At 44.7% G+C, this 14,943-nt stretch overlaps 1 protein-coding gene across 4 annotated transcripts in view; it reads right to left on the reverse strand.

The window, feature by feature from the left end:
• Positions 1 to 1,570: 1,570 nt before the first annotated feature.
• P4HA2 (prolyl 4-hydroxylase subunit alpha 2) overlaps positions 1,571 to 14,943 on the reverse strand; it is a 285,306-nt gene continuing 271,933 nt past the window's right edge. For all 4 annotated transcript variants that reach the window (XM_078653103.1, XM_078653102.1, XM_078653104.1 and 1 more), the window contains one exon: positions 1,571 to 3,756. In XM_078653103.1, the coding sequence (XP_078509229.1) occupies positions 3,686 to 3,756 (71 nt within the window). In that variant the 3' untranslated portion in view covers positions 1,571 to 3,685. The remainder of the gene's footprint in view (positions 3,757 to 14,943) is intronic.

Raw genomic sequence — 14,943 nt, forward strand, 5'->3', positions numbered from 1 at the left:
AACCAATTGAAGGTGAACACAAACAACAAAATATTTATAGATTAATTTGTTGTTTTTAGCTACATCCTAAACCTTGCCACTACTGTGTTCATGTTCCCAGTTGGCAAACCTTTTGTCGTTTTTTTTTAAAGCAACAATCCCTGAATTGTTAAAGGGGAACGTGCGGTGCCTCTGCATGTGAGTGAAACTGATGGTCTAAACAATGGCAGCGGTTCTTGTAAATGAAGGCAGCCTGTAAACGCTAAACTGCACTTCCAGGCCATCTTCATTTACAAGTGTTTACTGAGCCATTTGCGACCCCCTGGGAATGCAGCCACAGACCCCCAGGGGGTGTGCCCCACAGTTTGAATACCTCTGCACTAGGGACTTATTAGGGTACACCAGTATCCTATCTGGGATGTACCTAGGTACTTACCATAAACAATTTAGGGGAGAAAGCACAGAGACTGGGGTACCGATTAGCAGGATCCCAGTCAGACTAGTCGAAACAGCATAACACCAGGCAAAAAATGGGGATAACCATAAAACAGATCCTACTTTCCTACATATACATAGAGGGGCTTTTGGTCAACCCTCTTCATCTACTGCCTTCTTTGACTTTCTTGCTTTACTTCTACCCACCACAACATATCGCATGGTGCAATAAGAATGTGTCGGTGTCAAGGCTGGTGTTTCAATCCTTTACCATGGTCTCCATTCATTGCTATTTTAATTAACATTTTTAAGGGTATTGGCAGCTATCCACACTGTGATATAGGGGCGCTTGCTTACAGCTTCTTTCATGTCAGGTACCATACTCCACTTGGTCACTGCTTAAGGATTATCTTTGAGCAAGTGGGTACTTTATTTGTTACGTTTTCATTTCGAAAATAAGTACTGCTTACTTTTTTGGTCAGCACAGGGTACACGTGGGGCTTTGAAATACTATATTTGTGTCCTGGTGAGCAGTTGATTAATGTAATGTTTTGTCTTTCAGTTTGTGTAGTGTGGCCCACATTTGGAACCTTTTCTACTTTATTTGTCGGGCCCTTTAAACATGTACTACCTCTGTTACTTGGTATAAGCCCCATTGATCTGACTCTCGTCAGTATAAAGCAGCTGATTGTTTTGAAGGACAATATTACAAATTTCTTTGCTTTCCACCATCTTTCTTTTGCGATTTTACAGACTTATTTTCCTTTGCAAGCATATGCCATCCCAATTATACAGCTACATATTTACTTTTTTAACTTTCACTCTTAAGGTCTGTTGCATGTGTTTGCAATACAATAGAAATACAAAAATTGCGAGCTACCAAAGGCCAGATTTATTGGCTTGTATAATGCTTCTTGAATACGAGAAGAACCACACACAGCTGCTGAGGCCAGTGGATAACATCACACTGACGTATTTTGACAGGAATTAATAGTCTCATAATATGTAATTGTTTATTTTCTGTGCTCTGGCAACCTCTCTCGCCCCACCTACAGTCGTTTTGTTGCAGTGTCATATACATGCATACTTATTTTTTGTGTTCCAAAGATCACATGCAAGAGAATAAGAACAATCTAAGACACAAGAAATCAATAACTTTTTTGCACTAGTCAGTTTTAATCATTCATCAAGATAAAAAATTAATTTCACATTAATAGTTGGCAGTACTTTACAACAACTGTACCTCACACTTTGGAAAGTTCACACTGTTCTTCCAGGATCCAGATCCATAAACCAAGTCTACTTTCGATGGAACCAAGAAATAATGTGGGCCACTGATGTGTCGACACTTCCAGCTCATCAAACAACCGCGAATTCTTTGCCACTGGTGCAACTATAATACTCTGCATAGTCAAGGACAATGGAAACCAAGACCAAACACTTGGGATGTTTATATTCTGTACCAAAGGAAGAAGAGTTCCTCATTGACTTGTGATTAGCGCACTAGGTATGCAAGTGAATAGTCCTAGGTTCAAGGCAACAACTGCTGCTGACAATTACCAAGCCAGTGCTGTAGCTCTGTGATCTTCGCAGTGAAAGAGTAATACATGGTGACTAGTGTATTTATTGTGAGCTTCTTTGGAGACAGCACCTTGCTATTATTGTAGGATTTCCGGGTCAAGAACTTCAACAACTTTAGCAGGCCTCACTAGGAAAGCACTAGAGGTAAGTCTTACTGACTCAATTATCATCACACACGGCGTGATAAAAATCAACAGTACAATAAAAGTATAGCACCAAATACAGTACAGCAAATAAGTACACTAGTTCTTTTTTAACCTAAGGCAATATTTCTCTTACTAGTTGATTGTGCATTCCAAACCTTTCGAAGCTTTAACGAGGGGAACAATTTTATACCCGGGCCCATTTCATAAGTAACAATGCATTCAACTGAAAGCTGGTGAGATATTAACTCTGTAGAAGGCTTTCAGTGGATAGTTGCTTTTTTACAGAACAACCTGGTGACTGATGAAGATATAGAAACATACAAACGTGTATTATTCCTAAGCTCTGGAAAGATTTGTATGTATTTTTCATATTTAAAAACACTAGTTTGGTAAGTAGAAGTTAAATGATGATGGCTGCTATGCAACGATTCAGAGCTGTAAAATGGACATTAGACTTCCTTCTGAAATTGATGGGGTTGGCATTGATAGCGACAAGTAATATCATAAACATATTTATACGAAAACATTTTAACATTTGAAGCAGCTGAGGTATAAAAGAGATATAACAGGTTTTTCAATGGCTATGATAAAAACACTGAACTATTGAGTTCACAAATATAGAAAGACATACAAAAAACAATGATCGAATCTTCATTATTACTTAGTAGCAGAAGATGAACATTATAGATTACTCCAGAACTGAAAAGGGATAACCTCTTTAGGTTTCAAGAAATGTGAGACATCTGTAAAGTCAAAAATCCAATTTGAAAGGATTTTCTTTTCAAGAATGTGTTTTTGAATTGCAGACACTGTGAACAGTTAACATCTCAGATGGTGTGCCAATTCAAGTTATGAATAGTGCTGTTGGGGGGTGTCCACAGTAGGCCACTGTAGAACTGAATCCCTCCTGGGATGTGAGAGAGGTTGACACTGCCTACAAATGAGCATTATAACATCTCAGAACTTGATCTTTGCGGTTGCCAATGTGCATGTAGTTCTATGCAAAAGACACTAGCCAGCTAGGAACTGTGGATGAGGACACCAACTCCTTTCACACAGGAGGCCGCATTAGTCGCCGGATCGGTGAGAGAAGCACTGATGACCAGCAGGTGAAAAAAGGTTATGCAACTTCCGTCTAGTAAAATAAGTATAGTGCATTAAGTTTCCAGTGCCCAATTGCCGTACAATAAAAAACAGCATTTGCAAGAAATATACATTTGTCAATGGCCTGTGAAATGTGATTGTTTTTTAGAAGGAAAGTCCTCACTGTGATGCATTATAAGAGAAAGTCATTGGATTATTAAGTACTATGTTACTGTAACAACCCTGCCTATTTCATGTACTGCATTTGCACCAGCCCGGCAACTCTATCGGCTCTTCTCCAAAATGAGAAGGGACCGAGCAAAACAAATCAAAGAAGACACTTAAAAAATTGTACATCCATTGGTTTTTGAATCTTCAAGGACTTAAAATAAGCAGGTGCCAGGTGTGAACTGGAAGACTTCTGGGAACAATCCAAAGTACTATTGATGAGGAGATGTTCATCAGTCGACTTCTGTCATTCCACACGGTCTCAAGAATTCCTGCCCTCGTTCATGGAACCACTTGTTCGAAACTGTGGATAAATACAGGCATTAGCCACAGGAAATATTCAAAGATTATATAGCTAGCAGCACACTTTTTCTAGGGCAATTTTTTTTTACCTCCAGGCTTTCATTTTCCACATTCATGGATACCAAATGAAGGCTGGCGGTACCATAGTCTTGAGGCACACAGGTCCACATTACCCCCTCATATGTCCTCCTCATCCCAGCCTTACACAAGTGAGGCAATCCTGCCTCCCGACAGGCTATGTCAACTCTAGTATTTCTTTTATGTTTATTACAAAAGTCCCTTCCATCCACCGCTATGCCTGTTTTTTTTCGATACTGTGAGTGTTTGTCACTTTATTTTGCATTTCTTGATGTTTTTTGCTTGTGAGGTCCTCACTTGTGTAAGGACTGGGACGAGGATGACATATGTGGGGGTAATGTGTTGTTACTTACCGGTAATCTTCTTTACCCCAATTAAGGTCCTCCTCTTCCCAGTTCTGTTCCCTCCCTCCTGCTGTGGGTATGTCTGGTCTTGTTGATAACAGGCATAGCGGTGGGTAGGAGGGGTTTATGTACATAAAAGATATACTAGTGTTGAGATAGCCGGTCGGTAAACAGTTATTGCCTCACTTGTGTAAGGACTGGGAAGAGGAGGACCTTAATCGGGGTAATGAAGATTACCGGTAAGAAACAACACATTCTTTGCGAACATAAGTGTGAGTGCTGTAGTTTTTTATGTGAACAGTTGACAGCATGCATGTATATGGATTTGTTTAGCTGAAATTGCTACAAACCATTACAGTGCTGTACACTGTATTGGGAGTTATAGTATATCCTGGATGGGTGAAGGAGGTGGGCACTTGAAAACGAAAAAACACCAGGAGGAAATTTTGAGAGGGCAGAGCACGTGATCATGTATGCAGCAGAGATCAGGTAGGGGTAGAGGGAGCTAGGGGCAAGAGGCAAGGGGTTAAGCAGTTAAACAGTTCATAATTTATAAAATAAAGAAGTGTAAGGGCACTTGTCCGGAGGCCAATGCAGCTTGCACCACCCATTGACCCTGCCAGTGCTGCCATTGACAGTACCAACACAACTTCTATCAATCACACTCCTAAAAGTGTGACAATTCACACTCTTCCATGCCCCCAAATTTACCTGAACGGCTTAGGCAGCAGGTCTTATAGCCTTATTTTGAGTTTGGCTGTCTGATGGACTGCCAAACCCATGGTAGCAGTACGACTACCGCCGCACCAGTGCTCCAACTGCCCTATAACAACTTGGGTGGTCAGACTGCCATGAGACCGCTGCTACCAGTCTCATGGTGGTGGTCTTGTTGCGGTCTGATGCCCCTAATATGCTGGCAGTGCCACTGTGGCACCGCCAAGCATATCAGGAGTTTTCTCACTGCCACAGTTTTCATTGCAATGAGCCTACCATGAAAAGTGTGGTTGTGAGGAAATAAAGGGGACACTGCAGGGCCCCCTAGTGCCTCTGCGACAGAGGATGCATGCAGGGGGGCACATGGTGTGCCCCCCTGTCTGAATACACCCCCAGTTCCAGCAGGGCATGGACCTGACAGTCCATGCCCTGCAGGAACGTGCACAGGTGTTTCCTTTGGGGTGCTTTGCCAGCCGTTGCAGGACCACCCAACTTGGATTCTTGCTGGAATCCGGCAGGCAGTCGCATTATGGCTTTGGCAGTGTGGCAGCAGGCCGCTGGCGTGGTGGCCCGCTGCCACCTCACCTAAGTCATAATAAGGCCTGTAGTCATTTTAATGGATTTAGAATTAATGAGCAACTGTTGCTGTGTACATCTCCAAATTAGACAAACAGTGTCACCATGTGGCAGACTGTTATAAGGGCTGGTGTTGACAATTAAGTGCCAGTGCTGAGCACCGGAAACTACCAGCCAGATTATGCACTGGTAAGGAGTAGCCAGAGGTTTGGTGGGATGGGTGGACATAGAGAGGCAATCTTGTGTTGAACAGGCAAAAGTGGGAGGTAAAGGAAGAAGGCACTGGACAGGGTAACAGCATAGGTATGTAGGGAAGCAGTAGGACATGGCCATCAACAGTGGGTGAGCAGAGCACCAGGTTAGTAGCAGGGGGTATGGCTTGGCAGGGAGGGAGCAGTATTAGAGATGGGATAGGGAAACTGGTGTGGACAGGGTACGGGTGAGCAAGATGGGTCACAAGATGACTTCACGGAGATAGGTCCTGAATAGTGCAATTGGGCAGGAGCTCAAGTGGAGAGTCTACCAATAATATACCTTAATGCTTTTAAGCTTAGGCCAGGAATTCCATCTGGTTTCACAGGGGGCACAAGTGGTTTATGTATACCAGCCTCAAATTGTGCAAAGTATTTTTATTGCTGGTATACTATCTCTGTGAGTTAAGCACTCACTATTGAGCTCAATGTGTAATGTGTCAGTCACAGGCTTGAGTCCTAAAAGAGCGGTCTCTGTCCTTTATCCTCCTAAGGCTGCTAAGAACGCGAATGAGTTGGTTAACTCTAGCGCCTCTTATCTACAGCTCAATGAAATGTCAAAATCGCAGAAATAAGAGCTGTTTAGAAACACTATTGTTCTTAATGATCTCATACTTCAAGCACTAAGAAATACAGACTTATAAAGGAATTATGCTGTGCTTCTGAATTTTAGGCTCAGCATTTCATAAAAGATCAGAAAATAATAAATCTGTGCCTTGATGGGCCTGACGTTAGAGACAAAAAACATCCTTACTATTCATTATCAGTTTCCATGAGACATAGCCTTTTGGGGCATTTCAGGTGTTTAATAACGAAAAGTGAGAACTTACCCCTAAGCAACAAGAACATCACTGGGTGAAACAAATAATCACGTTATCAGCTACACAACATGGTTTGTAAAAGCAACATTTAGTGGAGTCCGTTGATTGCAATTTTCAAAATGTCTAATTAGTTTTATAATGGTCCAAATGACATGCTGCAGCCAGATTGAGGCATTTGGTATAAAGTGAAACCACTTGCTTCTTTCCATTAATAAAACAACAGAAACAGAACTTCTCTGTAATAATATATAAGGGATAAAGTACCCCTTGTCCTACAATGTAAGGTTACTGTAAGTCACAGAGAAGTTCCATGACCATATACAGGAATGAGGTTGAAGGTCAAGTTCCTTTAAAAGGGTATGGAACTCCAAGGTAGCTTGCAATATCCTTACCATGTACGGCGGGGATGCTTTATTCTTTATAATACATGGTCACATCATTACCTTTTCCACAAACCACTTAAATCCTTGGTGCATAGCTCTTTCATGGAAAGTGAAAGCATGTTTGTAAACATGAAGAATACAAATAGAATCTCTAGTGCAAAATTAAACACCTGCAAAATTATATTAAAATCAGTTTAGTCAGTTTTTGAGTGGAAAAAAACGCAGTAGCTCAACATTTGTGGAAAAATGCAGAAAGATTCTAACTTTTCTAGACCACAACTACTCATCCCTACTGGAGAACCTCAGCGCCATCTGACTCAAAAAACTGGTCACAATGCCAACCCACTCAGCAGGACTTATGCTCGACCCCATCTCCATCAGCCACACCTCTGAGCCACACAGGACTGACCACCACTGCGTCTACTTCTCCTTCACCAAACCCACCGTATGCCACCACGCCCAACGCAATCTTCGAAGAAGCTGGAACAAGGTCACGAAGACTAGCTCACCACCTCCCTCAGCAGGACCCCACCACCGACATCCACGGATGCCAACACCTCAGCATGCAAACTCCACCTCTGGGTCTCCGGCTGCACCAACATATTGGCCCCCCTCAGGATACCCTCAGGCAAACAGCCCTCTAGGACAGCCAGCTGGTTCTCCCCACCCTCCAAGATTCCAGGCACACCTGCAGACGACTTGCGAAAAGATGGGGGAGCATCAAGATCACGTCAGACCACGCAGCCTTCAAATACACCATCACTGCACACTACGGCCTCATCAGAAGAACAAAGAAAGAATCCATCCAGGAAAGAATCAATGACAACGCACGCAACACCAAAGAATTTTTCACCGTGGCAAATAATTCGCTAAACCCAGCACAGAGACAGCAGACATTCCCCCGTCTCAAGACCTCTGTGAAAACCTTGCCACCTTCTTTTACCACAAGATGAAGGAGATCCATGACAGCATGGCAACCCAAGACCCACCCGCAACTACTGCACCCAATGGCTCCAAATCACAGTAGACCTCTACCAGCTGGACTACCCTGACCTCTGACAGCACCCTCAGGATCATGAAGAGCATCCTCTCTGGAGCCTCCTGGATCCATGCCCTCACCACGTCTTCTACAGAACCGACACCTCCATCGCACCTGCTCTCTGCGGCACCATCAACTGCTCCAATGAATCCGCAACTTTCCCAGCAGACTGGAGGCACGCAGAGATCAAACTCTCTGCCAAACCAACGGACCTCAAGAACTAGAGACCTATCTCTCTGCTCTCCTTTCCAGCCAAAGTCATGAGAAAGCCATCAACCTCCAACTCTCTGAGTTCATCGCAACAAACAACATCGTGGCCCTCTCCCAATGGGGCTTCAAAAGCAACCACAGCACCGAGACCGCTCAACTCGCCACAACAAGCAACATCCGCACCCTCCTCGATGAGGAGAAACTGCTGCCCTCCTCCCAGTGGACCTCTCAGCCGCCTTCAACACTGTCTCCTACCACAACCTCTGCACAGGACTCCACAATGCTGGGATCCAGGACAAAGCTCTAGAATGGATCAGCTCCTTCCTCACCGGACGAATGCAGAGAGACAGACTTTCGCAGTTCAAATCAGAACCCACAGAGATCAGACGATGAGTGCCTCAGGGATCCTCTCTGAGCCCTACCCCCTTCAGCATCTACATGGCCCCGCTTGCAGCCATAGTCGAAGCCATGGAATCAACATAGTCACCTACGCCAATGACACCCAGCTGATTTTCTCCCTCACAGACGAACCCACAGCCGCCACAAGCAATTTCCACTGGATTCAATCTAGCCTGGCTGATATGGGGTGAAACCCTGAAACTGGTCCCAGGATACTCGTTTACAGTCCAGGGCGGACCTGGCTTGGCAGTTAGGGCTGTACTGTTTTCCATGAGGCACAGGGTCAAGACTGATTTGCATATGGCTGGGTTTAAACTGGGGTGGCATGGTGAGCAAAAGAACAATGGATTTAACCCAGATCTCTTGACTGGGGGTGAATGTTTGATTTGCTCCTCATTCCATCCATCATCTGTATGTCTTTTGCTCAAGCTTAACTCAGACAAGACCGAAGTCCTCTTCCTGGGCTCCTATTCCTCCACATGGGACGGCTCTTGGTGGGCTGCAGCGCTCAGAATGTCCCCCCACGCACCACGCACAAAACCTCACCATCCTGGACTCCTCGCTCTCAATGAACCACCAAATCAACGCCACTTCGTCCTCCTGCTTCCACACGCACTGCCTGCGTTGTAAGATCTTCAAGTGGATCCCCACTCAGGCCAGGAAAACGGTCAACCATGGGCTCATCAGCAGCATACTCGACTACGGCAACACACTCTATGCAGGCACCACGCAGAAACTCCAAAACAAACTGCAGAACGTCCAAAACGCCTCTGCCAGACTCATCCTGAACATCCCACGCTGCAACCACATCACCAGCCACCTGAAAGACCTACACTGGCTATCTGTCAACAAAAGAATCACCTCTTCACACACGCCTACAAAGGCCTCCACAATGCCGGACCTACATACCTCAACCACTGCCTCTCTTTCTACATTCCCACCAGACATCTCTGCTCCACTCAACTGACCCTGGCCACCATCCCATGGATCCACAAGACCACGGCTGTACGAAGCTCCTTCTCCTACCATGCTGAGAAGATTTGGAACTCTATGCCTTTGCACCTCAGGCAATCACCATTGTTGCCGCAATTTAGGAAGGACCTCAAGACCAGGCTGTTCAACTGAACCTCATACCCCTGACCACCCCCCAATTAACGCCTTGAGACCCTCCCAGGTGAGTAGTTGCGCTTTATGAGATTACTGATTGATTGATATCCTTGCCTGGGCAGGATGGAAGGGAAGGGCTAACACTTCACTTGAAAAGGTAGTGCCCTGTCCCTGCACAAAATACTGATTAACCCCACAGACAGCCTGCCAGACAGGACTGAGTTGAAAGGTATACTGGAGCACTTCAAAGAGCTGCTTTGAAGTCACCCCACATTAAAGGCAATTTTGGATACTGTACTGGTTCTCTGACCCCATAAAATCAGACACTACTGGATTTGTAACTGAAGCTCTGCCAGAAGAACTCCTATGCTGCTTAAAGGACTCCACTGGACTGCTGATATGGAAGGCCTGCTTTTCTGTATGTTGCCCTGCTGGCTGCTGCTCTCTGACTCTGTTGAAGGAGAGCTGGACTGATCTCCACGGGCTTGTTCGTGTGCCTCCTGTTGCTTGAGACTCGGGGATATCAAAGTCTCTACCCCTGCTCCAGTGCCTGGCTCACTGGAAGTTGCCCAGATACTTGCATGACGGATTTCGACGCATCTGCAGTCTCTAGCCCACTTACGGGAGTGAAATCAGCACATCACATCAAAACCAGCAATTTGCCTCCAGAGATCGATACATCAGACAGCGCATCTTCACTGCTGCAGCTTGGTGAGATCAGCGCATCCCTCGACTGTGTGGCACTATCTGGCGCATCGCTCGATGGCTCTTGACGATAGGAACCGCATTCGGAACTGACGCATAGCCTTCAAAATGGGAAGAAGATCAACACATCCTGCACCTGCAAGCCTTGACATTGATGCATCTTGCTGTTTGAGACTACGAAAGGTATTTTGTTCACTAGGGCCTGTGTGGGCTCTCTAGTTGGCCGGTGTTCCATCAGGGTCGGCCCGAGCTTTGACTTTGGTCTGGTCCAGCGCAACCTAAAGTAACCTTTTTAGCACTACTTGCATTTAATCCTTTGCATACGTCGGACGGTGCACAGCCATCCGACGCTGCGGTGGGTGTGTGCGTCGGACGGCCGGGAGCCGTCCGATCTGGGCGCACGTGGAATTTTGCCGCACTGCGGCAAAATTCCAGCCGCGCCCAAGGGGTTAAGTGCTTTATTGCATTTATTCCTTTAAAATTCATTATCTCATTCCTATACATTGGATTGTCATTTTGGTCTTGATTTTTTTCGAAATATAATAATCTATTTTCCTAAACCTGTGTGGAGTCTTTTTGTGGTGTATTCATTGCGTTACTCTGTGTGGGTGTTGCACAAATACTTTACATTTTGCCTCTTTAGATAAGCCTGACTGCTCAGTGCCAAGCCACCAAAGGGTGAGCACAGGTTATCTTTTTGTGTGCATCTAGCTTACTCGACTAGAGTGGGGGTCCTGCCTGGCCTGAATGTATACCTCCGCCAACCAAGAAGCTAATTTCTAATACATATATAGTTATAGTTCGGACCTAGTTTTCATAGGAAAAAGCTTTTTTTGACTTTCCTATAACTTTGATAACTTTGACGTCGTTTGACCAATGTTCATGGAATTTCCCCCCAAAAATGTCAAAGTAGGTTCTGGTTGTCATGGAAATTTTGGGGGTGAGCCGTGCAGTGGGGACCGAGAAATAGGGGCGCGAAAAAAGGTTGTGTTTGTAATGTTAATTCCCATAGGAACGCGTTGTCGAACCTACAGCCCGAACAGCTGGACGGAATTAAACCAGATTTAGCAGAAAGGTAGATGTTACACAGATTAAGCTTTTTGTTATTTGGTGAAAATCTGTTCAGTAGTCGTCGAGAAATGTACTTTGAAAATTATAGATATATCTCTAGCCGCGAAGCCTTTGCAAACAAAGACAAGCTTGTGCAGGGAAATGCACCACTCTGTTTGGATGTCAACACTTCAACCAGGAATTGTTGGAAGCCAACTTGGATTCGGCTTCAGCGAGACCCCCCCCCAAAAAAGTGAAAATAAAGAAAATGAGGCAGAGTAGGAATACTCTGACCCCCAAGTCATGGTATTGAGGTCTCCCTGGAACCCTGCCATTGCATATAGGCATTTTAAAAAAATGCAGCAAAACTGCGATATTCCTCGGGTGGGCCAGGTCCAGGGGGCATATAATAAATATAGCAGGGGAGCGGACAGGGCCCCCCCTCCTAGGGCTAATCAATTATCATTATTCCTATATTATCATTATGAATGTGTGCCGGCCCACTAGACACACCCGCAGTCACGAGAACCGCCACCATCCCCAAGGCTATTGCCTTTTATGTGGGAGGCCTCATGGACCTCCCCCTGCCCCGGAAGCCCTGGGGACTGCCACCTCCCCAGGGTTAATTTAATCAATATGGGGGGTGGCTCACGGACCCCCTCTGCCCCGGGGACCGCCACCTCCACGGGGCACCTGCATATACAAAAAAAGGGGGGTCGGCCCTACAGCCTCCAGCCCAGCTCTGGGTACCTCCCTGGGACTAAAATAAATAAATAATGATGCTTAGAAGGGGCGCCGGCCCCCAAACTGCCCCGGGGGACCGTCACCTCCCTGGGGCAAATTTGAAGATAGGAGAGGTGCCCCCTCCAGGAGCCCTACATATCCCTGGGGATCGCCCCCCCTCAAGGTCGGCTCCAGCAATGTCCCAGGGTGCCCACCACCGAGACATTGTCATTTGCTATGGAATGGAGTCCCAAGGGCCAAAATCAGGGGATGCAAAGAAAAAACAAATAAATGGACTGGCAAGTCACCAAAGGCCCAGCCCCCTTTCTGCACCACTCTAGCAGCAGAGGGGCCTTGGGGGCCAAATACCCCTCCTGTTACCTCCAGTAAGTCCCACACATTGGGACTTCTGAGAGGTTGGCGGCGGCTACGCCCCCTTTCTCCACCTCCCTACAAACGTGCATCCTGGTGCACTATTAGTTGGGAGATGAAGTTCCTTTGACTCCAGAATGTCCTTGATGGCCAACAAGTCCTCCTGTTACCTGCAGTAAGTCCCACACAGTGGAATTGATGAGAGGCGTTCGGAGGCCATGCCTCCTTTCTCCACCACTCAGCAAACATGCCTCCTGGTGCATTGCTGGTTGGGGGATGCAGTCCTTTTGGATGATGAGTGTTCTTGGGGGCTAAAAAGCCCTCCTGTTACCTCCAGTAAGTCTGACATAGCAGGATTCCTAGAAGGTGGTCAGAGGCCCGTCCCTCTTCTACATCAATCTGCAAATGCACCTACTAATTAAAAAGAACAAAGAAATCAACTTTAAAAAAACAAAGATTAAAGGGATGTAATAGTTAGGAAATTGAATTTGAAAAACCTTAGCAACTCACTGAAAAAAGCAAAGGTTACAGGGTCGTTATAGTTAGGAAATGGAATTAAAAAAAACTATGAAATTCATTGAAAAAAAGAAAGGTTACAGGGATGTTATACTTGGGCTCAGGTTTCACTCATACAAAATGAGTGAAATTCAGCAGTTAGAGTCGGCTGAGCAAACTATAACTCGTGCAGCCGCAAATGCACTGCTTATGCCTAGCATATTAGATCACTCATGACAATGTCAGTGACATCACTGATGGCCCTGGTGCCAACCCTCTGCAGGCAACCAACCCCCTGCTGTGCACTGCCTTCTATGGTGCGCAGCGGAGGGTTGGCCACAGGGCCAGGCCCTGTGGCCAATCCCTCCACAGGCAGCCAACCCCAGCAGGATAAAGAATGAGGGAAAGGCAAATAAGAGGGAAAAAGGGCATCTTGAGACTTGTTGAGTGAGCAATGTGTGGAAGCATTTGTGTCAATTTTTAGAGAGGCTGTGTCATGCTGGGATTGTAGTGCTAAATGGGGCTGTTAATGGTGTATGTGTTGTAATCTATGGAGGTTTCTGATTTGAAATATATTTGCCAAGTTTCTACCAAATGTTATTCTTTTTTTCCTGTTATAAGAATGTGCATCTTTATGCATGATCATCCCCAAAGTTTAATAAAAAAATAAATAAATAATACTTATACATATAATAGGCATAGTTAAAATATGTTATAATATTTAAAATGAATAAGTAATATACATAGTTTAGAAAAATAATAAAACATATACATACACTATATAATATATATACTTACTTAATAATTATTTTAATAGCTTATAAATAATGAAAAATAGTATAAATTACAAATACATCTATACACATAAAATAATAAATAAAAATTAAATAAATATGTAAAACAAATTAAAAAAACTAAATTTACTTTAAATATTTTTTTTATTAATTATATACTACATTAGCTAAAATATTACAAAAAACATTAAATAACAGAAGGAATAAAACTACTATACCAACTCCAAAAAAAACAACAGTAAGGAAAATGTTGGATAGCATAGGGGTAAAAATGACTATTCCCACTCCAGAGAGTGGGAAAGTGTTGGATAGCGTAGGGGTAAAATTACTATTCCAACTCCAGAGAGTGCAACAGTAGGGAAAGTGTTGGATAGTGTAGAGGTAAAAATTACTATTCCCACTCCAGAGAGTGCAACAGTAGGGAAAGTGTTGGATAGAGTAGGGGTAAAAATTACTATTCCCACTCCAGAGAGTGCAACAGTAGGGAAAGTGTTTGTATAGTTTAGGGGTAAAAATTACTATTCCAACTCCAGAGAGTGCAACAGTAGGGAAAGTGTTGGATAGCATAGGGGTAAAAATTACTATTCCCACTCCAGAGAGTGCAACAGTAGGGAAAGTATTGGATACCGTAGGGGTAAAAATTACTATTCCCACTCCAGAGAGTGCAACAGTAGGGAAAGTGTTGGATAGCGTAGGGGTAAAAATTACTATTCCAACTCCAGAGAGTACAACAGTAGAGAAAGTATTGGATAGCGTAGGGTAAAAATTACTATTCCCACTCCAGAGAGTGCATCAGTAGGGAAAGTGTTGGATAGCGTAGGGGTAAAAATTACTATTCCCACTCCAGAGAGTGCAACAGTAGGGAAAGTGTTGAAATGAAATGAAATGATTACGCACTTGTATAGCGCACGACTACCCGTAGGCATCTCGGCGCTTGTACGAATACCGCCGAGGAACCCTTCCTGGCCTTTCCCTTTGAGGAGCCCACTCCTGGGCACCTCCAAGGTGAAGTCAGGCATCCTCAGCGTTGTTGGGACCGTTGTGGAGATTAAGCAAGCTATTGCCCAGAGGTGCAGAGTGGGACTCATGATTAGAATAGGCACCGAAGCGAGAACTATCAGGCCCGA

Source organism: Lissotriton helveticus, chromosome 7 (genome assembly GCF_964261635.1).
Source record: "Lissotriton helveticus chromosome 7, aLisHel1.1, whole genome shotgun sequence".
Lineage (NCBI taxonomy): Eukaryota > Metazoa > Chordata > Amphibia > Caudata > Salamandridae > Lissotriton > Lissotriton helveticus.